Source organism: Chanodichthys erythropterus, chromosome 13, assembly GCF_024489055.1.
Source record: "Chanodichthys erythropterus isolate Z2021 chromosome 13, ASM2448905v1, whole genome shotgun sequence".
NCBI lineage: Eukaryota > Metazoa > Chordata > Actinopteri > Cypriniformes > Xenocyprididae > Chanodichthys > Chanodichthys erythropterus.
The window spans coordinates 51625342-51650620 of NC_090233.1; the positions used below are offsets into that span (position 1 = coordinate 51625342).

Here is a 25279-nt window from a genome sequence, read left to right on the forward strand (position 1 = left end):
ATTTTTTCCCAAATTCAGTTTTTTTTTTTTTTTTTAAATTTTAATTCCAGTTATAATTTTTCTGGATTCCGTGTTTTTTTTTTGTTTTGTTTTGTTTTTTTTTCAATTACATTTTTTGGACTCCATTTTAATGGCTAAATTAAATTTCAGCAATCAAAAAGCATGTCTAATTAATTAAGATCATGAAACTTATTCAATTTAACAACAATTTCATTAAGAAACATTTTTAAGGCCTTATGAAATGCATTTTATTTTTTCACCCCTCAAATTCTGTTTTTTATTTTATTTATTTACCAAATTCTGTTTTCTGGATTCCATTTTAATGGTTTAATTACATTTTAATAATTAAAAACATGCCTAATTGATTGAATTCATTAAAACAACAAAATGTGTTATTTTTCTATATAAAAAAAAAAAACTACTTTTTCTTTTTTCCCCTCAAATTTTGTTTTGTGTAGGCTATTTTAATTTTGCTGGCGAGTGTTTTTTTAAATTTTTCAAGTAAAGGCATAAAACCTTAATCTATCTTTTTTGTTGTTGTTGTTTTTTAAATTTTTTTGGACTCCATTTTAATGCTTAAATTAAATTTTAAGATCATGAAACTTACACAATTTAACAACAATTTCATTAAAAGTTGAACAAAAATGACATTTTTAGGGCCTTATGAAATGTTAAATTTTTTAACCCCTCAAATTCTGTTTATTTTATTTATTTACCAAATTCTGTTTTCTGGATTCCATTTTAATGGTTTAATAACATTTTAATAATTAAAAAAACATGTCTTTTTTTTTAGAAATTTTGTTTTGTGTATTTTAATTTTTCAAGTGAAGGCATAAAACAGTAATTTAGCTTTTAATCAAATGACATTAAACTTTTTTGTCAAACAAATGCTGCACAAAAGAGCTTTACTGTTCAAATAAAACATTTTCTTTTAAAAAATAAAGTTTTAATAATAATAATAATAATAATATTAGTGTTAGTATTATTATTAAATTGAGAATAAATCGTAATATATTTCTGTCACAATTTTGAAACCCTTTGAGTTTCTGTGTATTTATGATATTTTTTCTCAAATCAAACGGTAAAATGCTCTGGAGATGAACTTCATGCATTCATGTCCTCATATAGTGAGGCGGCAGAGGCTGAAAACACCTGCTGATATGGCGTTTATATAATAATCAATAATTTGTTTTTGCTGTGGAATTGAAATAGTTTCTGACAGTCGTCGTGTTCGTGTCTGTCAGTTTCAGTATCTAACTCTCGTCGTTCTGTCTTGTAGGTTGTGTTCGAGTTATCCTCAGAAGCTGCTGGTGCCCGTCTGGATCACAGATAAAGAGCTGGAGAGCGTGGCCTCCTTCAGGTCCTGGAAGAGAATTCCTGTGGTGGTTTACAGGTGCGAGAAGCTGCTCATCTGTCCTCCTGCAGTCATTTCCAGCCTTATTTCCATCTCGGTCAAATTAAAAATGCACCCCTGGCAGTGACTGATCGATCTTCTCTGATTGGGGTCTGTTAATCGTGTTTTCCGTCAGGCACCAGCGTAACGGGGCGGTCATCGCTCGCTGCAGTCAGCCGGAGATCAGCTGGTGGGGTTGGAGGAACACTGAGGATGAGTATCTGGTGACGTCGATAGCGAAGGCCTGTCAGCTGGACGCCGGGACGCGGGCCTGCAGGACCAGAGGAGACGGACCGGACTCATCCGACTGTGACTTCGGTAAGATGCTGACTAAACATGGACCTTTTTGTTTTAAAGTGGTGCTATTATGCTTTTTCAGATATTCACTTTCATGCAGAATGTAATCGAGCTGTTTGTGAATGTAAAAGTTTTGCAAAGATCAAATGGAGAAAGAATCGATTCTGAACTGCCTGAAATGAGTCCGTAATTCCAGTCTGTGTAATAGTTAGTCTGTGAATTTATTCCATGCATTAGAAAAGCTTGTAAGTAAAAACATGAATCAGTGAAAGTTTCAACTTTATCCAAAAGTTTCAAATCCCAGTTCAGTTTCAGGTCTTTTAGACCATTGAATCCCTTCTCTGTCGGATAATTATTGTATATGTGTTGGGAGAAACGCCATTTGTAATTAGTTTCTGTCTTAAAATGCATTCTCGCTCTTGTTCTTTCCCACAAATGAAGAGCGTAAACCCATATAGAGACAATTACTGTGTTGGACTGTAGATGAACGGCTTGCGCCAACCTTATTGCTAAGAATCAGGGGTTTTGCCATGGGAAAACTGGTTGCAACGCACTCAATTAAGGCAGTTTCCTCTCTGACACTGCCAATGTCTGCTTGGGAATGAGATGGGCAGAGGTGCCACTGACTCGACTGCAGACTAACCTCCACAAGCGGATGGAAATGAGTTTGCAGGCTGTTGTCTGAGAGGGAATTTGGCAGGAGTTTTTTTTTTTTTTTTTTTTTTTGCGCAGTTGAAGAGTAAATGCGCTCTAATTACGCACCATCTAATGAGTTGAGGGCCGATGCCAACATCCTCCCAATCAGACGCTTCACAAATGGGTGAAACTGTCTGATGGTCTGCAGAAATGCATTAAAGGTGACCCATAATGCCCCTTTCACAAGATGTAATATAAGTCTCTGGTGTCCCCAGAATGTGTCTGTGAAGTTTCAGCTCAAAATCCCCCACAGATCATTTATTATAGCTTGTCAAATTTGGGTGTGAGCAAAAACACGCCGTTTTTGTGTGTGTCCCTTTAAATGCAAATGAGCTGCTGCTCCCCGCCCCCTTTCCAGAAGAGGGCGGAGCTTTAACAGCTCAACAACAACAAAGCTGGAGAATCTCACGCAGCCAAAATGAGGATTGTCAGTAACGGTGTTCAGCCTTACATTGTTCAAACCGGAGTCGACACTGATGGAGAGACTCAGGAAGAAGTTACAACTTTTAGACGTTTCTGAATGTTAGTGGATAAATTGATGTAGTTGCTGTGGAGTTGATTCAACTCATCCACTAGCATGTGTCGTCATGTTCATCTTTTGTGTTGAATTGACCCTCGTTTGTGAAGCAGTCCGGCGTAAAATGACGACATGACAACAACACTCTACTACAACAACTCTTCCTCTTCTCTAAAGCAGACCAACATGGCCACGCCCCCTTTGTTGTGTGTTCTCGGGGGCGGGGTTTATGTAAATTTTAGGGTTAATGATGTCTTACCCGACTCAAAAAAGTGCATCCATCAATCATAAAAGTAATCCAGGGGGTTAATATTAAATAGCCTAAACACAGCCCTAATCCATTAACCAAGGCACTTACTTTACTCCTGTTTATAAAAACAAACTCCAAAGAAAAAATAATCTATTTTTATTTCAATAAACCTGGCATCGTGTACTATGAATATTGCTGGCTCTAGGACAGATTTCTTGTGATGTTCCACATTTATAAGTCTGCTTAATGTATAAATGCATTGCACAGACGATACGTAGCGTGCATGTGCCACATTACTCTTTGAAAACCACTCATGTTATCGGTATTTATTTATTATACGGTGGAGAGATTTGGATGTACAAGCCCCACTTATCTTCTGCATAAAATGTAATTGATTCATTTATTCTGTTCAGGGCGGTTCTGTTCCAATAATCATTTATCCTGAATTACTTTATGCAATCACTCTTTTTAATTGGATGTGTTCCACCGAATGCAGTGTTTTTGCTGAGTCGAGACTCATCTCTGGACTCTTCTGGTCCAGTTTTGGCTGGCCTCTGTAAAGTCTTTCTCATCTTAATGGTCTTAAGTGAATTGGCTGTCTTGTACAGAAAGTATCAGTGCTGTCGTGATGCCAGAAATTTCTCCGCATGCTGCCGTCATTGATTTTTCCAGCGGGACAGACTGAAGAATTATAACTGCATTTGCGTTGCATTAAAATGAGTCTTATGGGCTTGACTGTGTTGTGTGGCGGAAAATAGCTTTTCACATTAAGGGGCAATGTGTGCATTTGCAAAAGGGCATTTTTTTAAATTACCAGTACCTTAATAAATGTATCTGTTGTCTTACTGTCAAATGCTTTTACAATTATAGGCTGTTACCGATAAAATGTTCAAATGTGGCATACATGTATTAAAAACAACAGTTGCATGATGTAAATAGCCTACATATAGTATATATATATTATAAAATAAAAAACAGGAACTTGTTAAAAGGTTAGGGCTGCAAAATTATGACAACAAATCATTATTGTCGATTATTGCTTTTGATGTTGTAATATATAATATGTGATATTTGGTAACACTTTACAATAGTTAAATATTTAACATAAAATAACAATGTATTTTTATCAACTAACATTAGCAGATTAATGAATATTATAACAAATGTATTTTTAATGTTAATAATGCATTAACTATCGTTAACTAATAGGAACTTTTTGCAAAATAGTACCGATATTTTTTTGCCCCCTTATCTTCAATTTGTTTATTTTGATGCCATTTTTGCCCCTAGACCGGTTCATCGTATGCAGTTCTTGCAGTGTAGTATGTAGTATTCAGTATGTCAGTATTCCTTTCTAATCATTCACACTGTCTTGTCCTCAGACTCATCTCTGACGGGATGTCCCGCTCCTGACGCCAGCGCCGCTGCCCAGAAGTTACTGATTCTCGATGCCCGTTCATACACCGCTGCTGTGGCGAACCGTGCCAAAGGAGGAGGCTGCGAGTGTGAAGGTTAGTGCTGGGCAACTCATGACAGACTCTCTATTGTAAATCTCTTGACATTGTCGCACGTTTCCATTCGCCTATGTGCATTTTGGGATATTGCATAAAAAACGCTGGATGGAATGCACATGAATTCTTAAAATGCGCATAAAAAAAACGTATGCACTCAATTGAGTTGGATAATCTTTATTGATAAGAAGCCATGCACAAAAATAGCGATGGAAACACGTAGACTGAATAAATCCCTCACTTAAACTGATGTGACTTTGGATAACTGGACTAACCAGCAGACCAATCGCATCACAGCATCTCAAATGTTGGTTTGGTGGTTCTGAAACGCCCGAGTCAAAGTCTGTCATCAGAATGATTTGGTTTAATTCCCTCCAGAAGCGTCTCACGCGATTGTGTTCCCAAACACCAGCATCCGAACTCAAGAGAACATGACAGCGTTTCGCCATTTATGGTGGAGGAAAGAAAGCCTCATTTTTTACCCAGATTACGACAACCTCCATTTTTATTACACATATTTTGCGCCAATTTCCCTGGAAGTGAACACATGGGATGGAAATGCTGCTTTATTCACAAATGTTTTATGCGATATTGCAGTTTTGTGGATAGGTTAAATTCACAACTTTGTATGGAAACATCTCTAATCTAACTGAAGTCAGTTTCCTCTGTTTTTTTTTGTGTGTTTTTAGAGTACTATCCCAACTGTGAGGTGATGTTTATGGGCATGGCCAACATCCACTCCATCAGAAACAGCTTTCAGTCACTTAGAGCGGTTTGCAGTCAGATCCCAGATCCCGGCAAGTAAGTGCTGCATCGCCATGCTGAGATTAATATACACTTTCAAACATTTGGGGTTTGTGAACTTTTTAATGATTTTGAAAGCTCACCAAGTCTGCATTTATTTGATCAAAAATACAGTAAAAATGCTAAATATTATTACAATTTAAAATAACTATTTTCTATGTGAATATATTTTAAAATGTAATTTATTTCTGTGATCAAAGCTGAATTTTCAGCATCATTACTCCAGTCTTCGGTGTCACATGATCCTTCAGAAATCATTCTAATATGATGATTTGCTGCTCAAGAAACATTTCTTATTATTATCAGTTCTATTTTTGTGGAAACATTGATTCATTTTTTTCACAGGAAACAAAATTTTTTTGTAACATTATGAATGTCTTTACTGACACTTTATCAATTTCATCCATCCTTGCTGAAAAACATTATTAATTTAAAAAAAAAATAAAAAAATACTGACCCCAAACTTTTGAATGGTAGAGTGTATATTTCTATTTAAATAATTTATATTCTATTTATATATTTAAATACTATAAAGCATATACTGCACATACATAGACCTATATATGTATATGCTTTATAATATTTAACATTTGGTTTGGTTTGATTTTGTTTCTAGCTTTCTAAAGTGTTCAAAATGAACTTCAGTGCAGTAAAGCATCAAATGCAGCAATTTTCATTAAAAGGCCTTTTTGTATAATGCATTATAAAGGTATTCATAATGTACATTGTAATGCATTATATCTTTTATATAAATATCCATAAATAATTGTAATCAAAGTTAAAATGCATTATATTTGACTTTGTTTGTCATGTGTTTTAATGCATTATATTTTCTGTGTATTATAACGGAGGTTACGATTATTAATGCATTATAAGGTGCATTACATGGCATAATAAATGCATTAAAAATAAGTTTATCTTGCATTAAATATAAAGGCTTCAAGTATAGTGTCACCCAATTTTCACGTTTTTCGGTCAATCTAAGGTATTAACTTTAAAGAATAACCTGAGCTGAGAACATTTCACTGTAAAAAAAATCTGAAGTTATTTTCAGTAAAGTGTCTCTATCAAGTTGCATTTCGACTTTTGTAACCCGAATCTCCCGTTGGCTCTCTCCAGCTGGCTCTCCGCTCTGGAAAGCACCCGTTGGCTCCAGCATCTGTCCGTCATGCTGAAAGCCGCCACTCTGGTTTGCTCTGCGGTGGAGCGGGATGGACGTCCGGTGCTGGTCCACTGCTCAGACGGCTGGGATCGGACCCCTCAGATTGTGGCCCTTGCAAAGATCCTTCTGGATCCCTTCTACAGAACCATAGAGGTAAATGTGAAGAAGTCCTGCTCCCGTCCTTTAAAACGGGACCTTTTGTTCTCATCTGATAATGTCAGTGCAGTTAAATTAATATTACTGAATATGTTACATCCCGTCATCTCTCGATTGTGTCCGCAGGGTTTTCAGGTGCTGGTAGAGACCGAGTGGTTGGACTACGGTCACAAGTTTGCGGACCGCTGCGGTCACCAGGAGAACAGTGACGATGTAAGTGAGCAGTGTCCGGTGTTCCTGCAGTGGCTGGACTGCGTTCATCAGCTGTTGAAGCAGTTCCCCTGCCTGTTTGAGTTCAACGAGGCCTTTCTGGTACGTAGCCTTTTCTTGTATTTACAGTAGGGCGGGGCATAGAGTGCATTAGGGCCCGCCCCCTTTTTTCAGCAAATAGTCTTCGTTAAAGGGTTATAAGCCATAAACCAAACCAGTCAGCTACGAGAAGCATCACAACACTACAAACTTTGATTTGAAGCAAAAAAATTTTTGTGAAAATCAGACAAAAGTACAAGACTGTGTGGGTATATATTATGCTTGATTTTTAAATTACTATTGGATGATTATATTAATTTTGGAGCAGAAAATGTGGATTTTAAAACCATATCTTGACTTTTTGATGTATCCCTTTTTCCTGATTATGCATGAAGGATAAATGATCATTTTCTTTTATCTGTAGGTCACATCCAGACGTTGTTGTTTTCTAATTTTATGCTAATTTATTCTAGGTGAAACTGGTTCAGCACACATACTCCTGTCTGTACGGCACCTTCCTGTGCAACAACGCAAAAGAGCGAGAGGCTCGTAACGTCTATAAACGCACCTGCTCCGTCTGGTCGCTCCTCCGCACCGGCAACAAGAACTTCCAGAACTTCCTCTACATCCCCTGCCATGATATGGTCAGCACAGGATGCAAACACACACTTAAAGTCAAGTCAGCTTTATTTTTATAGTGCTTTACACAGTGCAGAATGTTTCAAATGTTTGTGATTCCCTCCGTTGCAGGTTTTGCAGCCGGTATGTCACACACGGGCTCTGCAGTTGTGGACGGCCGTTTATCTGCCGACGTCATCGCCGTGCACAGCGGCCGAAGACGCCATGGAGATCTACCTGAGCCCTTCGGGACAAGGAGAGGAGTTCACCTCACGCTCTCTCGACAGGTGACCGCGCTGATTCATTTCACTCAGTAGCAGGTTCCGGTGCTTGAAATGCTTCACAATTACATTTGGCCGCATATTGCTTCGCTGAATCTTTATTTGGCCAAGTTCCAACCAACTTTCCCGAAAGTAATATCGTGATGCGCTTCTTTCTCTACAATCAGATTTCAGCACACTTGCTGGCAGTAAATTACAGATTGCAGGACTCCCTGCTGATCTAGTCTGTAGTTCATTAGTTGTCAGTGTTTTTATTAAACAAAAAGCAAAGTATTTTTTAAAAGGCATTAAATAATTTTTATAAAGCATTAAATGTTTTATTTTTATAGTTTGCTTTACTTGGTCTGATGACATTTTCAGTGTTTTTAAGCTAAATATTTTTAAATGTCTCTCTTTACGTATTAAACAAAAAAAACTAAGCATTTTTATGAAGCATTAAATAATTTTTATAAAACATTTAGTGTATAAAGTGTACATTTTGAGTGCGTGTTTTAAACAAAATATTTAAAAGAGCCAATATTTTTATTAAACAAAAATCAAAGTATTTTTTAAAAAACATTAAATGTTTTATTTTTATAAAACATTTAATTTGCTTTACTTCCTAGTGACATTTTCGATGTTTTCAGCAAAATATTTTAATTAAACAAACGGCAAAGTATTTTTTAAAAGGCATTAAATAATTTTTATAAAGCATTAAATGTTTCATTTTTATAGTGTTATAGTGTTTTATAGTGTCATTTTTATAGTTCATTTTTTCACTTGTCCTGCTGACATTTTCAATTTTTTTTTTTTTTTTTTTTAGCAAAATATTTGGTCAGTATTTTTATTAAACAAGTATTGATATAAAGCTTTATTATTATATATTATTAATGCACATATTATAATATGTTATAAAGCATATTATATTTATAAAACTATTAATGTTTTATCTTTTATACATTTTATTTTTTATAAAGTAATAAGTTTTCTTTACTTGTCCTAGTGACATTTTCAGTATTTGTTTTTAAGCAAAATATTTTTAAGTGTCTGTATGTTTATGTAGTAAACAAAAAACAAAAAAAAACCTAAGAATTTTTATGAAGAAATTAAATATTTTTTATAAAATATTATGTTGCCTTTAATTGCATTGGCAACATTTTGAGTGTTTTAAACTAAATATTTTTTTTTTATATATTTTTATTAAACAAAAGGCAAAGTATTTTTTATAAAGCATTAAATATTTTTTATAAAACTTTGTTTTCTTTACTTGCCTTAGTGACATTTTCATTGTTAGCAGAATATTTTTCAGTATATTTATTAAACACAATTTATTTTTTTATTTTTTTTTCGTTTACTTTTCAAAACAAAAAATAATTCAATTTTGATAAATATAAAACTTAATGATGATGAGTCACTGTACTGAGATGCTTTGAGTTGTGTTCAGATTCTGCCCTCTTGTGGAGAACTGAAGCTGTGTTTTTCCATTCACTCAGGCTTCCCAAAACACGGTCGATGGACAACTTGGTGTCTGCTTGTGAGAACGGCGTGACGCTCACTCGCACCTCAAGTGACCCCAACCTCAACAAGCACTGCCAGGAGGGACGGCCAGCGCTGGAGTCCAATCAGCCGCTGTCGATCCAGGACACGCCGATTGCTGGGTTGATCAGCGATGAGCAGGAGTCGGAGACGTGTGAGGAAGTAGTTTCTCCAATATCTTGTGAGCAACATGAGGATGATTTAAGGGCGGAGCCTTGTTTGACAACCCAGCCTCTGCCGTCTTTGCCCCACCCCTTAGCATTAGATCAGACCCCGCCTCTTCCGGTTTTAAATCAAGCCCCGCCTCAAATCCCAATCAGTCCCCTCCCACCTTTACCACAGGAAGTGGAAGTCAGGACTGCAGAAATTACTTCCACAACCTCAAATCCGCCTTCTCTTTGTAATGGCTTTGCACACGTAGAAAACACTAGCAGCTCTCTGAACTCCAAACTCGAACGCTTTTCTCCAATGGAGGCGTCTGTGGAGACGCTAACGGAGCAAAGCGACATCGCTCCAGCTAGGATTGAATCGCACATCCCAGTTGAAGCAAAAAAGACTGAGGCCATACGGAATGGAGAACTCGTTTCCGTGAGAGAGCGGCCACCACCTGCCGACTACGCCAAAGCAGCACGACGTCTGATTTCCCAAAGCCAGTTGACTGATCTTTCCCTACTTGGATCCCAGTGGGACAGCGTCCAGGGCCTTGTTCAGTCGGCCTGCGGTGGCGCCATCCAGCACGGAAGCTATCACGGCCGTCGATTGGCAAACAAGCTTCTCCGCGCCCAAGGCGGAAACGCAAACGGTGGGCCGTGTTGTCGTCGTGACCCCTTGCGCACTCCTGGAAGTCCCATCCAGTCGGGTTGGTTCTCCGCCGTGAAGAACTCAAGCTACGCCGCCCTTTGTTCCTCAGCCGCCTCTTCGTTAGCAATGGGACCGTCCTTCCGGCAGCTTCTACCCTCCCATTCTTCACCCTCCTCAGGTGGATCTCTGGCTCCCGCGTACCTGGACGACGACGGTTTGCCGGTCGCGGTGGACGCGGTGCAGCAGCGCCTGCGGCAGATCGAAGCCAATTACAAACAGGAGGTGGAGGTGTTGAGGCGGCAGGTTCGGCAGCTTCAGCTCAAACTAGAGAGCAAACAGTTCTGCACGCCGCCCTCCGAGCCGGACGTCGACTATGAGGATGATATCGTAAGTTCCTACATATGCACACATTTCCCATTAGACATGAAAGTAAATGTGTCATGCTCCCTGAGTGTCCTTGAAACTCTTTAGTTTGATCAAATTTAAGGGTGTTAAATATCTTGAATGGTTTAACAGAAAGCTTAAAGGATTAGTTCACTTTAAAATAAATATTAACCCAAGATTTACTCAACCTCTAGCCATCCTAGGTGTATGTGACTTTCTTCTTTCTGATGAACACAATTGGAGTTATATTAATAAATATCCTGATGCATCCAAACTATATAATGGCAGTGAATATGTCATGACTCCATCCTTCATAAACGTACTCCATGCGGCTCCAGGGGTTAATAAAGGCCTTCTGAAGTGAAGCGATGCATTTATATAAGAAAAATATCCATTTTTAACAAGTTATGAAGTAAAATATCTAGCTTCCGCCAGACCTCCTTCCATATTCAACTTATGTCTTTCCTTCTTCAGTCAAAAAGAAATGAAGGTTTTTGAGGAAAACAATCCAGGATTGAAAAATGAGCAATGGTTTCTCTAGATAAGACTCTTATTCCTTGTCTGGGATCATGTAGAGCTCTTTGAAGCTGCACTGAAACTGACATTTGGACCTTCAACCCGTTGAACCCCAGTGAAGTCCACTATATGGAGAAAAATCCTGGAATGTTTTCCTTAAAAAACCTTTTCTTTTCGACTGAAGAAAGACAGACATGAACATCTTGGATGACATGGGGGTGAGTCAATTATCAGGAAACTTTAATATAGCTCGGATTTTGTTAATCAGAAAGAAGAAAGCCATATACACCTATGATGGCTTGAGGGTGAGTAAATCTTGGGGTAGTTTCATTTTAAAGTGAACTAATCCTTTAAAAGGTCTTAAATTTGGGGATGGAAAAACAAGGACTGTGATATACAGTAGCCAACTAATTTTGAACAGTCATTACATATTATAACACATTCCTGCAGAGGGCGCCATTGTTGATTTGTTTAGTGTTTAGTGTAATGAAGTGATCTCACTAGTGTTCACTGGGCAAGAAAATATTCTGTGTATTTGTTAGGTTTTGTGTGTCATCTGAGGCTAAAGTTTGATTATAGAGAGAAAACGAAAATATTTGATTTTGACGTGGAAGTTTGAGGTTTGTGCAAGTTTTGAGATTTATAGTTGTGATAAAAAGTTGAATTGTGTGATATATTGAAATAGAAAACATATACAGTACAGTCCAAAAGTTTGGAAGCACTAAGATTTTATAATGTTTTTAAAAGAAGTTTCGTCTGCTCACCAAGGCTACATTTATTTAATTAAAAATACAGTAAAAAAACAGTAATATTGTGAAATATTATTACAATTTAAAATAACTGTTTTCTATTTGAATATATTTCACAAAATATCAGTGTTTATCTGAAATCTAATCTTTTGTAACATTATAAATGTCTTTACTGCCACTTTTGATTGATTTAATGCATCCTTGCTGAATAAAAGTATTCATTTCTTTAAAAAAAAAAAAAAATAAAAATTCTTCCTGACCCCAAACTTTTGAACGGTAGTGTATAATGCTACAGAAGCTTTGTATTTCAGATAAATGCTGTTCTTTTGAACTTTCTATTCATCAAGGAATCCTGAAAAAAAAAGTACACAACTGTTTTCAACATTGAAAATAATCATAAATGTTTCTTGAGCAGCAGATCAGCATATTAGAATGATTTCTGAAGGATCATGTGACACTGAAGACTGGAGTAATGATGCTGAAAATTCAGCTTTGATCACAGGAATAAATTACTTTGTCAAATATATTTAAATAGTACACAAATATTTTAAATTGTAATAATATTTCACAATATTACTGTTTTTTACTGTATTTTTAATTAAATAAATGTAGCCTTGGTGAGCAGACGAAACTTCTTTTAAAAACATTAAAAATCTTAGTGCTTCCAAACTTTTGGACTGTACTGTATATATATATATATATATCTGTAGCTGTATATCTTGATTATTTTAAATTTGCAGCTCTCCTGTTTGGCCTAATGTGAATATCACATTTCAGAAGGCTAGGATTTAATTAAATAAAAGTGTATGATGTGTTAAGCATATTAAGTTTTGAAGTTTAAAACCAAAAGTTTAAAAGCCTCGTTTCAGTGCAGTGGTTATTTCTGCTTTAGGATGCGTTCAGATGCGATGTAATCCCAGAGTATCTTTTGTCTGTTGTCCCTCCAGACGTGCCTGCGGGAGTCTGACGGCAGTGACGAGGAAGACTCTCTGTCCAATCACAGCGAGGATCGCTTCAGTGAAGGCAGCTGGGACCGCGTGGAGAGGAAGGACACAGAGGTGAGCGATCCACACTCTTTCCTGCTAATGCTCGGTTCAACTAATAGCAATCAGAGAGTCTAACACCTTGTTTCTGGACTCGCAGGTCACCAGATGGGTCCCGGATCACATGGCTTCTCACTGTTTCAACTGCGACTCTGAGTTCTGGATTGCCAAGCGTCGCCATCACTGCAGGTGGGTCGCGTCTGCAGATCTGTCAGCCGCTGGACTGCTGGGACGTCCTGTGCCTCATGTCAGCAGTGTAGAGTGTAGGAATGGAGGGATCAGATGAATAAGAGAGTCTTGCTTCTTTTTGTCAGCTTGACCTAAATTTATTTACTTTAAGCACCTTTTTATGTCGTGTTAAATATTTAGTAAATGTACTGAATTTCACTACAATTGACTACAATCACAAATAATTAAAATAGCTCATTTAATTAGTGCTTTTAAGATCAAAGCGTCCTGTTTTTGATGCTTCTACGTTGTTGTATATTTGTGAATTTACAGGTTATTGGATAATTTTACTTTTAGTATTATTTATATAATACTGTTAAAATATTTTGAATTATTAGCTTTTATTTTTATATTTTCAGTGTTAATTTGAATGTTTAGGTTTTTAGTAATTTTCTTGATTATTATTATTAATTATTATTTTTTTAATTATTATTTTTTATTAATTATTAATTATTATTTTTTTTTATCATTATTATTTCTATTTGTCATTTTAGTACCTCAATTCATTTTAGTTATTTGCCAAGGCAGCATTTCTAATTTTCACTTTTAAGTGTTTTAAGTTCAAGTTTATCGTGTAATATTTATATTTAATTTTAACAGTTGATATTTAATAGTGCATGGAATTGATTAGTTTGTTGGTTTATTGTATTTGAATATTGTATTTATAGGTTTATATGTAATTGGTTGGTTAATTGATAGAATATTTGATTTATAGCCAGTGTTATTTTTAGTTTTATATAATATTATTTTATTATTCATATTTTGAACTAGCTTTTATTTTTATATTTTCAACTTTAGTTTAGGTTGTGCAATTTTGTTACTTGCTTATATCATTTTTATTTTATTTTTTTAATACTATTTTTATTGCATTTTCTTGAACACTTACACAACAATGTACATCACATATCTGTAACAAGCTTTTGTCATTTTTATTAGTTTTTTGTTAAATATTTCTATTTAGCCTTCATTAATTTTCAGTTTTAGTCATTTTAGTACTTCAAATTAAAAATAACAAATTAGAAATGTTGCCTGTTTATCATCTAATATTTATATTTTATCTCAATTACTGAAAACATTTTTAATAGTTTTAGTAATTTTTTTGCTTTTGTCATTTTATGTTTTTTTTTTTAATGTTTAGCTTTATTTTATAGCATTTCTAAAGTGTTTTAAGTTCAAGTTTATCATGTAATATTTATATTTTATTTTAGCCTTATTTAAATTTTTGAACAATATTTAAAGTGCATGTAATTGGCTCATCAATCAATTTACTAATCAATAAACTATTCAGTGTTATTTTTATTGTTACAGTATTATTAAAATTAGTTTTTATTTTCATATTTTTAGTTTTAACTTTAGTTAAGGTTTTGTAAAAAAAAAAAAATACTTTTGTCAACTTTTTTATTTTAGTTTTTTGTTAAATATTTCTATTTAGCCGTCATTTATTTTCAGTTTGTCATTTTAGTACTTCAAATTAAAAATTAAAAATTAGAAATGTTGCCTGTTTTTCATCTAATATTTATATTTTATCTCAATTACCGAAAACATTTTTAAGTTTTAGTAATTTTTTTGCTTTTGTCATTTTTATTAGTAGCTTTATTTTAATTTCAGTTTCTATTTGCCATTTTAGTTGCCAAGGCAACATTTCTAATTTTCATTTTCAGTTTAAGTTAAAGTTTATCATGTAATATTTATATTTTATTTTAGCTTTATTTAAATTTTTGAACAATATTTAAAGTGCATGTAATTGGCTCATCAATCAATTTACTAATCAATAAACTATTCAGTGTTATTTTTATTGTTATAGTATTATTAAAATTAGCTTTTATTTTCATATTTTTAGTTTTCATTTTAACTTTAGTTAAGGTTTTGTAAAAAATGCTTTTGTCATTTTTTTTAAATTTATTTTAGTTTTTGTTAAATATTTCTATTTAGCCTTCATTTATTTTTGTTTCAGTTTTAGTCATCAAGTACTTCAACTTAAAAAAAAAAAAACGGAGTAAAAATGAGAAATATTGCCTTGGCGAAGTTTTTTCTATTTATATTTCATCTCAATTACTGAAAGCATTTTTAATGGTTTCAGTTATAGCACATGTGCTTGATAGGTTGGTTTATTGTATGCTATAGTTGAATTGCTCTGCTGTTGGATAGAACATGTGACTGACTGAATATGTGATGTTCTGGCAGGAACTGTGGTAACGTGTTTTGTAAAGACTGCTGCCACCTGAAGCTGCCCATCCCAGACCAGCAGCTGTACGACCCGGTGCTGGTGTGCAACACGTGCTACGACCTGCTGCTGGAGTCCCGCACGCGAGAGCTGCGCTCGCAGCAGCTCAAGAAACCCATCGCCACCGCGTCCAGCTGAGACGGCCAATCACAGCTCGCCCAGCGGGCCGCTAAGGCCCCACGCCTGGGTGTCCAAACAGATGCCCGTCATTTAGAGGAAGAGCTGCTCTCTGCCTCCTCCCCCCCCCCAAACGCAAGAGGAGGGCGATTTTGAGTCCAGATCAGCTCTGAGACTGATCGACATGAGGAAGACGATGGATGAAGTCCAAAAAAATGAGCGCGGTTTGTGATGGAGGGGCGTTTGATTGAAAGCATCTCTGGTTGTGGACATAAACTGAAGCCAGCCGGGTTCAGATGTCCAGAGAGGCGTTTCTTCATCTGAAAAATCACACACACACACACACACACACACACACGGCCCCCTATGCATCACCAATGAAACACACACACGTAGGACAATCACCTCCTTCCCTCACAGCCCCATACGTGTCCATCGAGAGGCTCACTATTTAAAATGAAACAAGCTGCTACAGTATTTAAAAATGAAATAATTCTACTTTTGTATCCTTATTATTTTGTGCACTATGGAGGGGATTTGAGACCAAAATGGAGAAATCTGCAGTTGTTTACTTGCTGTTGTCTGCTGATCCGCGGCTGTATGAAGCTTGAATGTACACTTGTTTTGTTTAATTTGTATTTTTTTTGAAACTGGAGAGATTTCTGGGCTGCGGTTACTGAACAAGCTGCCAGTTTGCATTGACTTGATTGCAGTTTTGTGTTGTTTAATGGGGCAGTGCACAGAACTGATGGGTTTTTTGTTGTCCTTTTTTGATTTTCAGCCACTCCCTTCAAAATGGCGCTTCAGCTGAACTGTGAAATGTTCCTTTCACTCTGGTTTTATGTGAAATGCACCACTTTTAAATGCCAAAATCGAACTCAAATTCCAACATGTCAATAATATATAGACTTCCATGTTCATCTGGCTGGTTGAGCGTCTGTAGCAGGAAGAAAGAAAGAAAAAAAAAAAAAGAACAAGCTGAACATTTATGCACCGTTAATGTGTATGTTGTTGTTGTACGTTACGGTAAAACTATAGCCATGTTGCACTGCTCTATTTCAGAAACTTTAGCCAGAATACTAGTGTACTAGTTTCTTTTCTACAACTTCATCTGAACAAACCAATGACAGTAATTTTACAATATTTAAATTCAATCTCACACACATGGATCATTGGAAACTGGTGGCGATTTAAATGACTTTTCTATTCAGTGGTTTCGCGGTTGCGTCTTTTTTCGCTCCTGTTCTCAGAAATGTGTCTTGTGAACATCACACAATAGAAATACATATTCAAAATAAGTGCTATTTTTTTTTTTTTCTCCCCTTTCTTTCATGTCGTCCGCGTCTTCAGGCCTGGTTCCCTTGTGTATTGTTAATAATGGTGAACCTCTCAACAGTGCCATGTGTTTTTGTTTCGTTTTTTCTTATGGATTCACTATTTGTAACTTTAACATGTTCAATGGTACAATAGCTAGATGCTTAACACGGAGAAAACGATCTGTTGAGAATCGATGTTGGGTTAAAAACAGGATAAACGCTGAGAACAGGTTTTGGTTTTGTCTGATGGTTTAATTTTTCTTTTTTCATTGTGTTAATGAAGGACACATTTTGAGTTAAAACGTTAAAAAGGAACCCAGAAATGTGATGTATAGTTATTTGGTCTGTAATAGTGGCTAAAATTTGTCACTTAGTGAATAATTGTTGTAAAAGATATGCATTGTACAAGTTCAATCCCATGGGTTAAATAAAAAGATGTCTTTATCAGCCATCTGTGTCCGAGTTCTCCGAGACTTCCGTGGGCCGAGAGATTCACTTTATTTGTCTTCTGAGGCTTTTGTGAAAACTTCCGCATTTTTGTGTCCCCGCCGGACAGTCGGATCATCAGAGGGTTATTAACAGAAGAGTAATTGTTAAGGTAGGTTTATAGTTGCGGAAGAGCTAGATGTGTAAGAATGTGTGGTGTTACGGAAATATGTAAAAATAAACAAGCAACTGTGAATTTTCAGTTTGCATGTAACACATTTCTACAAATATGTGCTCTATAAATAAAAATGTGCAGTCCTACTTTATATTAGGTGTCTTTGTTCATTTAAATGTTAGTACATAAAGGTTAATTTGATGCAATGCACTTATTGTGTACATGTTTTTACATTGTACTTATTTATTTATTTATTTAAACTGCATGTAATTACAGCTAATTAAATCTAGAATTACACCTGACTATTCTGTTACTCCTTAACTTAAGGTTAGTGACAGGTTTGGTTAGTAAGGGTTTAAACCTACCTATACCACCAAACCTGTCCCTAAACTTACCCATAGCCCACTTCAATAGCAGCAAAAGTCTTCCACAGATCACTATAACATGCAGATACACTTTTGAAGATGATAAATACACGATTGTGACGACAGCTGCGTCCTGGACCAGCATAAACCAGCTTCAAAACCTACCTTAACCATGCTGTAAACCCTAACGCTCAAAATACTTAATTGTTTTGAATAGGACAAACTTAAATTTAACAAATTAGTTCAGTTAAATTAACTGTTAGGAGTATTTAGAACTTTCTTTTTCTTTTGAGTTTACAGAACTGATATATTTTAAGTAAACAACTGTTTTATGAACTCATTTCTTTTAATTTAGGCTAACTTAAGCTGGGCTGGGATTTCTATTTGCCAGCATGCTTTGCCCATGGCACTCGAAAGGGAGAATAAATGCTAAAATGATGTGTTATATAATGTTTTTTGTGCAAAAGTAATGGATAAGGGAGAATTAGTAGTGATTAATGTTTTGTTCATTTAGAAGAGTTACCATCATGGTGACAAGTGGCACATGTGGCTTGGTTTGAGAGCAGGTAAATTACATGTTTTAAGTTGCTGTACTCGTTCAGTAAGTGTTATACCGTTAACTTGTTAACTTGTTAGCAAATTTAATGAGTTGGCATTTTCTGAATTTTCTTATTAGGGTTTACATTGAAGTAAATAACTCATTTGATTTAGTAAACCTCAAAATAAAAAAGTTAACTAAATATTTTATGTTAATTGCTATCAAAGTGTATGAGTTAGCTAACTCAGTGCTTCAAGTTAGGAGCAATTAACATGCATGAGTACTACAAACTCAAAACTTGATAGTTCTGCTTACTTAAAATTGGGAACATCATAACTCCAAAAAAATTATTTAACTGATTACCTCAATTTTTTTGAGTTAGCCCAACTTATTCAGGTTTACAATGCAGCATGGTTTTAATCTCATAAATTGTCATGTTTTGTTGGTGTGCTCATAGAGATGCACCTGTTATGAATAAATGTAATACAATCCCGATTCCCAAAAAATTAGGACACTGTACAAATTGTGAATAAAAACAGAATACAATGATGTGGAAGTTTCAAATTTCAATATTTTATTCAGAATACAACATAGATGACATATCAAATGTTTAAACAGAAAATGTGTAATTTTAAGGATAAAATTAGTTGATTTTAAATTTCATGGCATCAACACATCTCAAAAAAAGTTGGGACAAGGCCATGTTTACCACTGTGTGGCATCCCTTCTTCTTTTTATAACAGTCTGCAAACGTCTGGGGACTGAGGAGACGAGTTGCTCAAGTTTAGGAATAGGAATGTTGTCCCATTCTTGTCTAATACAGGCTTCTAGTTGCTCAACTGTCTTAGGTCTTCTTTGTCGCATCTTCCTCTTTATGATGTGTCAAATGTTTTCTATGGGTGAAAGATCTGGACTGCAGGCTGCCCATTTCAGTACCCGGATCCTCCTTCTACGCAGCCATGATGTTGTAATTGATGCAGTATGTGGTCTGGCATTGTCATGTTGGAAAATTCAAGGTCTTTCCTGAAAGAGACGACGTCTGGATGGGAGCATATGTTGTTCTAGAACTTGGATATACCTTTCAGCATTGATGGTGCCTTTCCAGATGTGTAAGCTGCCCATGCCACACGCACTCATGCAACCCCATACCATCAGAGATGCAGGCTTCTGAACTGAGCGCTGATAACAACTTGGGTTGTCCTTGTCCTCTTTAGTCCGGATGACATGGCGTCACAGCTTTCCAAAAAGAACTTCAAATTTTGATTCGTCTGACCACAGAACAGTTTTCCACTTTGCCACAGTCCATTTTAAATGAGCCTTGGCCCAGAGAAAATGTCTGCGCTTCTGGATCATGTTTAGATATGGCTTCTTTTTTGACCTATAGAGTTTTAGCCGGCAACGGCGAATGGCACGGTGGATTGTGTTCACCGACAATGTTTTCTGGAAGTATTCCTGAGCCCATGTTGTGATTTCCATTACAGTAGCATTCCTGTATGTGATGCAGTGCCGTCTAAGGGCCCGAAGATCACGGGCATCCAGTATGGTTTTCCGGCCTTGACCCTTACGCACAGAGATTGTTCCAGATTCTCTGAATCTTTGGATGATATTATGCACCGTAGATGATGATAACTTCAAACTCTTTGCAGTTTTTCTCTGAGAAACTCCTTTCTGATATTGCTCCACTATTTTTCGCCACAGCATTGGGGGAATTGGTGATCCTCTGTCCATCTTGACTTCTGAGAGACACTGCCACTCTGAGAGGCTCTTTTTATACCCAATCATGTTGCCAATTGACATAAGTTGCAAATTGGTCCTCCAGCTGTTCCTTATATGTACATTTAACTTTTCCGGCCTCTTATTGCTACCTGTCCCAACTTTTTTGGTATTTGTAGCTCTCATGAAATCCAAAATGAACCAATATTTGGCATGACATTTCAAAATGTCTCACTTTCAACATTTGATATGTTATCTATATTCTATTGTGAATAAAATACAAGTTTATGAGATTGTAAATTATTGCATTTCTTTTTTATTCACAATGTGTACAGTGTCCCAACTTTTTTGAATCAGGTTTGTGCAAATAAATAATTTTGAATTGTAAAGCTCAGATTTTTTTTTTTTTTTTTTCATGAAGGGCATTTGATACAGTTTCAAAGAAGGTGAAGTGAGAAGTTTGATGAAAGAAATGAGGGATTACTTCTGTGTTAGTAATTATAATAGAGACAAAAGAAAAGAATAATTAGAGCCATAAGCAGGCTGGAGAGGTGTGAATGTGTGCAGCAGAGCAGACTGAAACTGAATTGCACCAAAACAATAGAGACAATATACTGAATGGATGCTTAGAAGGTGACAATAAACATCAGTTAGCGTTTTAGAGTCTTTTCAAAATAAAATCACATGACATGGTCTTGAAAAACATTTAATAAAACTCAGTTTTAGACTTAACTTCAGACTTATTTGAACTATAACATCATTCATCGGTCAGATGTGGCTTTAGCTGCAGTGCATTTCTAGATTGCAACAATGCCAACTTCAATTTTATTTTCATAAATATATTTCATAAAAATACATTTCTAATAACTTTACAAAACTTTGAAGCTAAATATCTATTTTTTTCATTATGACAATAATTAATTATGACTACAAAATACCGTCTGCTTTCGAATGAGACTATACTTATGCTTTTAGTGCAAAGAGTTCATGAACTGTATCTGTTTTAGTTTGGGTATGTCATTTCCTGGGATTTTTTCAGTAGCGGGGGTGCTGGCTAACAGGTTATAAATATTTCCATGATGAAAAAACATTTTGACCAGTATGGCTCACACAGTGACAAAAGACTTTATTTTGGTGGCGTTGGCCAATTTATGTGCACAAAAACTAGGGTTTGAAGCATGAATTAAATGTTTTGGGTGAGTAACTACATTTTGCAGACGTGATAGAGTTGTGATGTTTCAACGAACAGTTGTGACCATTGAACTTATAGTTCAGAGAATGTTAAGACTGTTTCAAGAAATGTGCCAAAGTGATTGAGAAAAACTGTAATGAACCAACAAAATATGAGAGATTAGACAGGAAACGGAAATGAGATTGCACTATGAATTCATTAATTTCTTTAATTCAAATTATATATTATATGAATAAAAAAACTGTATAGAGAAATAAGACCCCTATATTTTTTATTTATTGTTTACCTTCATTTATGCCATTGTTTGTTTCAGTGATTCACCATTGTCAGCAGGTGAATTTGCTGTATTAGACACTGGCCCCTTAAGAAACAGTGACTGCACAAGCAAAGTTTAGTTTCACTAATAATAAGATCATCTCTGGTTTCACATCTGTCTGACAGAAAGAATGACTAGTAAACATCACTGAATTGAATTTTTTATTGTTATTGTATGCGTACAACTTTCATTGTACCCACCAACAAATTTCACATGCAACCTCAAAACTAAATGCAGTTAATAACAAACAATCTACATACTTAGTAAACAACACAATAATCAATGTCCCACGAAACGTATTAAAATATTACAACAACTCTACAAAAGTTTATTAGCTTGATTCAGAGCATTAATGGCTCCTCAAACGTGAAGTACGGGCATAAAATGTCTTCCAGACGGTAGTAGTTCAAAACGTGTAGAATCCTTACAGATGCTGATAGACTTTGCATGACCTACAGATATCTTCTAGTGCTGGTAGTTCAACACCGATTATCCTCTGTGCTCGCAAGACAACCCTCTGGAGTTCTTTCTTATTGCATATCTGTATGGTTTTCTAGCTGTACAGTTAATGATATGTTAGCATGCTCTCTGTTACACCGATAAAAAGTGATCTGTTGAGGCAAACAAGCTTTCCTTAATGCCTTAAAGTCTTTATTGTGCTTTCTTTACCAAACTTTACAATACTATTAGTCATTATTATATCTTCTGAGTAAATTGTAATTCCACAAGAGTATCAATGTGTTCCAATGGCTGCATGGGAGTTGCTATTATTACTTCCTTCAGATTTCAATCTTTGTTTGAACATGAAGTTTGTTTAATGAGTCCCGTCCATTTTACTTCCTATTGTGAATTTGACTTTCAATTGTGAGTCAATTGTGCAAAGAACACCTCTACCCATATCTATTTCCTAATGATATCTCCCAGGGGTAGCATGTACATAGCAAAAAGCAGCATACTGAGCCTTGCGGTACTCCACACTGATCGATACGACATCTCTTCATTTACTACAAACTGATAACGGTCAGATAAGTATGATTTGAACCATGCCAATGCAATTCCACTAATGGCAACAGAATTTTCAAGTCTATTCAAAAGAATATCATGGTCGATAGTGTTAAATGCAGCACTAAGATCCAGTAACACTAATAGAGAGATACAACCACGATCGGATGATAAGAGCAAATCATTAGTAACTCTAATGAGAGCAGTCTCAGTACTATGGTACGGTCTAAATCCTGACTGGAAATCCTCACAGATACTATTTCTTTCTAAAAAGGAACATAGTTGTGATGATACAGCCTTTTCTAGTATTTTTGACAGAAAAGGAGGTTCGAGATCGGCCTGTAATTGACTAATTCTTTAGGATCTAGTTGTGGTTTTTAATAAGAGGTTTGATAATAAAGTTTTCGATATGTACCCTATTGATAAAGATGAATTAACGATATTAAGAAGATGAATCTATGACTTCTGGAAGCATCTCTTTCAATAGCTTAATCAGGATAGGGTCTAACATACATGTTGTTGATTTTGATGATTTAACAAGTTTAGAGAATTCCTCCTGAGAAGACTGCTGTTTGGAAACATCAGAAGTTCAAGCTTTATTTCTTGTTAATTTAGCTGCTGTACCAAATAAATTTTGATTTGATTTGATTGATGGGTTTGTTTTCTTCTAAAGGATTTGAAAAATAAGCAGATCTAGCAGTTTTTAAGGCCTTTCTGTTAGCAAAAATGCTTTCTTTCCATGATATGCTTTCTTCCAGCTGCACTCCATTTTTCTGGCTGCTCTCTTAAGGGCCCGGGTGTGCTTGTTGTACCACGGTGCTGGACTATTTTCCTTAATCTTCCTTGCAATGGAGCAACTGGGTCTAAAGTGAATATTGTGGCGACCAGGGCGGGCGAGAGCCGTGAGGGAACGGCGCGAGGCCGGTGGCGCGAGTGTTAATGAGCTTCACCTGGGAGGCGCACCGGCCTTTAGTCCCTCACGGAGGAGCTCCGGGAGCATAAAAGGAGGAGCGACTACCGTGGAGGACTCAAGGCCAGTGCGCCTCCCAGGTGAAGCTCATTAACACTCGCGCCACCAGCCTCGCGCCGTTCCCTCACGGCTCTCGCCCGCCCTGGTCGCCACAAATATGCTTAAACTTTACAACTTGTGTGTGAGTTTATGAATGTTTATTTGTGAATAAAAGCCTAAATTAAATCTGTTCATCATATAAAGTGATCGTATCTCTTCAGAAAATTTGGACTAATCCTCTTGATTCATATGAATTAGTTTTACAATCATTTTTGAACTTTTTAAAGCGTCAAAGTGTCGGTTGCATAGCTGTCAATGGAATGACAGAAAGCTCTCAGATGTTTTTAAAAACATCTTTATTTGTGTTCCTAAAAAGAACGAAAGACTTATGGGATTTGAAACGACATGAGGGTGAGTAAATGATGACAGAATTTTCATTTTTGGGTAAACTAAACCTTTAAAATGTATGCATATGCAGAAGTTAGTACAACACAACTCACAATCAAGAGCTTTATTACAGAGAGAAATTATGTCTTTAATGTAGAATTCTTCAAATCCTTGAGAAGAAAGTGAATGGGAAAAATACATCTCTAACCAAGAAAAAGTGGATGTTCATTGTTGTGCTCACAAAACTTAATGTATTCCTAATAGAAAATAGCCAGTAAATAAATAAACAAATGCATACGGGTTTTTAAAAATTCATTACTACTTGTACTATTATTAGTACTGCTGTAGGCTATTATTATAATATGGTATATTAGGTATTGAACAGTTTGTTGTCTTCTCTTCACCGGCCATTAGATGTCATCAAAGCCACATTAAGGATTATTTTGCTCTCGACTGCTCATCTACTCATAACTGTATATTTCTGTTGTAATTTGTGAATAAAGCAGGTGTTTACTCAAGTGAACTTTATACAAGATATCATAATAGATAATAATCTCCCATATACACGCTATAAAGTGTATGAGTAACACTGGCAAATGACACAAAACAACCAGCCTATAAAATGATAATGTTAACAGCACTTACACCGCAGTAAGATTACAGTACAGTAAACATTAGTTAAAGTAGGTAGTTAAAGTAAAACAATAATTCAACACTTCCTACTTCCTGACAGAACTTTCCTCATTTTTTAATGATAGAATTCCCTTTCCCTGAATAACACATTGGGACAGAAATACTGAAGGAATCATAATTAAGGATTTCACCTGAAATAATCTAACAAGTGCAATTTTTGAGGTTATTTATGCTTTGATTAGTGAAAACTGTAAGTAGCAGGTTTATAAAATACATTATAATACAAACAAATTTAGAATAAGATGACCCGAGACACCTGAGGACTTTTTTTTTTTTTTGTCATATACTGCAATGACAGTTTACCTTAAAGGTAGTCAAGACTGAGATAGATAGATAGATAGATAGATAGATAGATAGATAGATAGATAGATAGATAGATAGATAGATAGATAGATAGATAGATAGATAGATAGATGGATAGATGGATAGATGGATAGATAGATAGATAGATAGATAGATAGATAGATAGATAGATAGATAGATAGATTAGATAGATAGGTGTGATGTAAACTGTTACAGTGATGCTCTCAGTGTATCAGAGGAATGTGATGGGAGGGGCCAACAGACTCCATCCTGTCCATTGATAGATATATTACTATATAAGAGACGATCACACTCTCAAAGGGTCACATTTGG

At 35.7% G+C, this 25279-nt stretch overlaps 1 protein-coding gene across 9 annotated transcripts in view; it reads left to right on the forward strand.

The window, feature by feature from the left end:
- mtmr4 (myotubularin related protein 4) overlaps nucleotides 1–17587 on the forward strand; it is an 81693-nt gene extending 64106 nt beyond the window's left edge. For all 9 annotated transcript variants that reach the window (XM_067405855.1, XM_067405861.1, XM_067405862.1 and 6 more), the window contains 12 exons: nucleotides 1280–1393; nucleotides 1530–1711; nucleotides 4536–4664; nucleotides 5354–5465; nucleotides 6588–6783; nucleotides 6913–7098; nucleotides 7509–7679; nucleotides 7786–7940; nucleotides 9407–10637; nucleotides 12847–12957; nucleotides 13043–13131; nucleotides 15355–17587. In XM_067405855.1, the coding sequence (XP_067261956.1) occupies nucleotides 1280–1393; nucleotides 1530–1711; nucleotides 4536–4664; nucleotides 5354–5465; nucleotides 6588–6783; nucleotides 6913–7098; nucleotides 7509–7679; nucleotides 7786–7940; nucleotides 9407–10637; nucleotides 12847–12957; nucleotides 13043–13131; nucleotides 15355–15532 (2854 nt within the window). In that variant the 3' untranslated portion in view covers nucleotides 15533–17587. The remainder of the gene's footprint in view (nucleotides 1–1279; nucleotides 1394–1529; nucleotides 1712–4535; nucleotides 4665–5353; nucleotides 5466–6587; nucleotides 6784–6912; nucleotides 7099–7508; nucleotides 7680–7785; nucleotides 7941–9406; nucleotides 10638–12846; nucleotides 12958–13042; nucleotides 13132–15354) is intronic.
- The last annotated feature ends 7692 nt before the right edge of the window (nucleotides 17588–25279 follow it).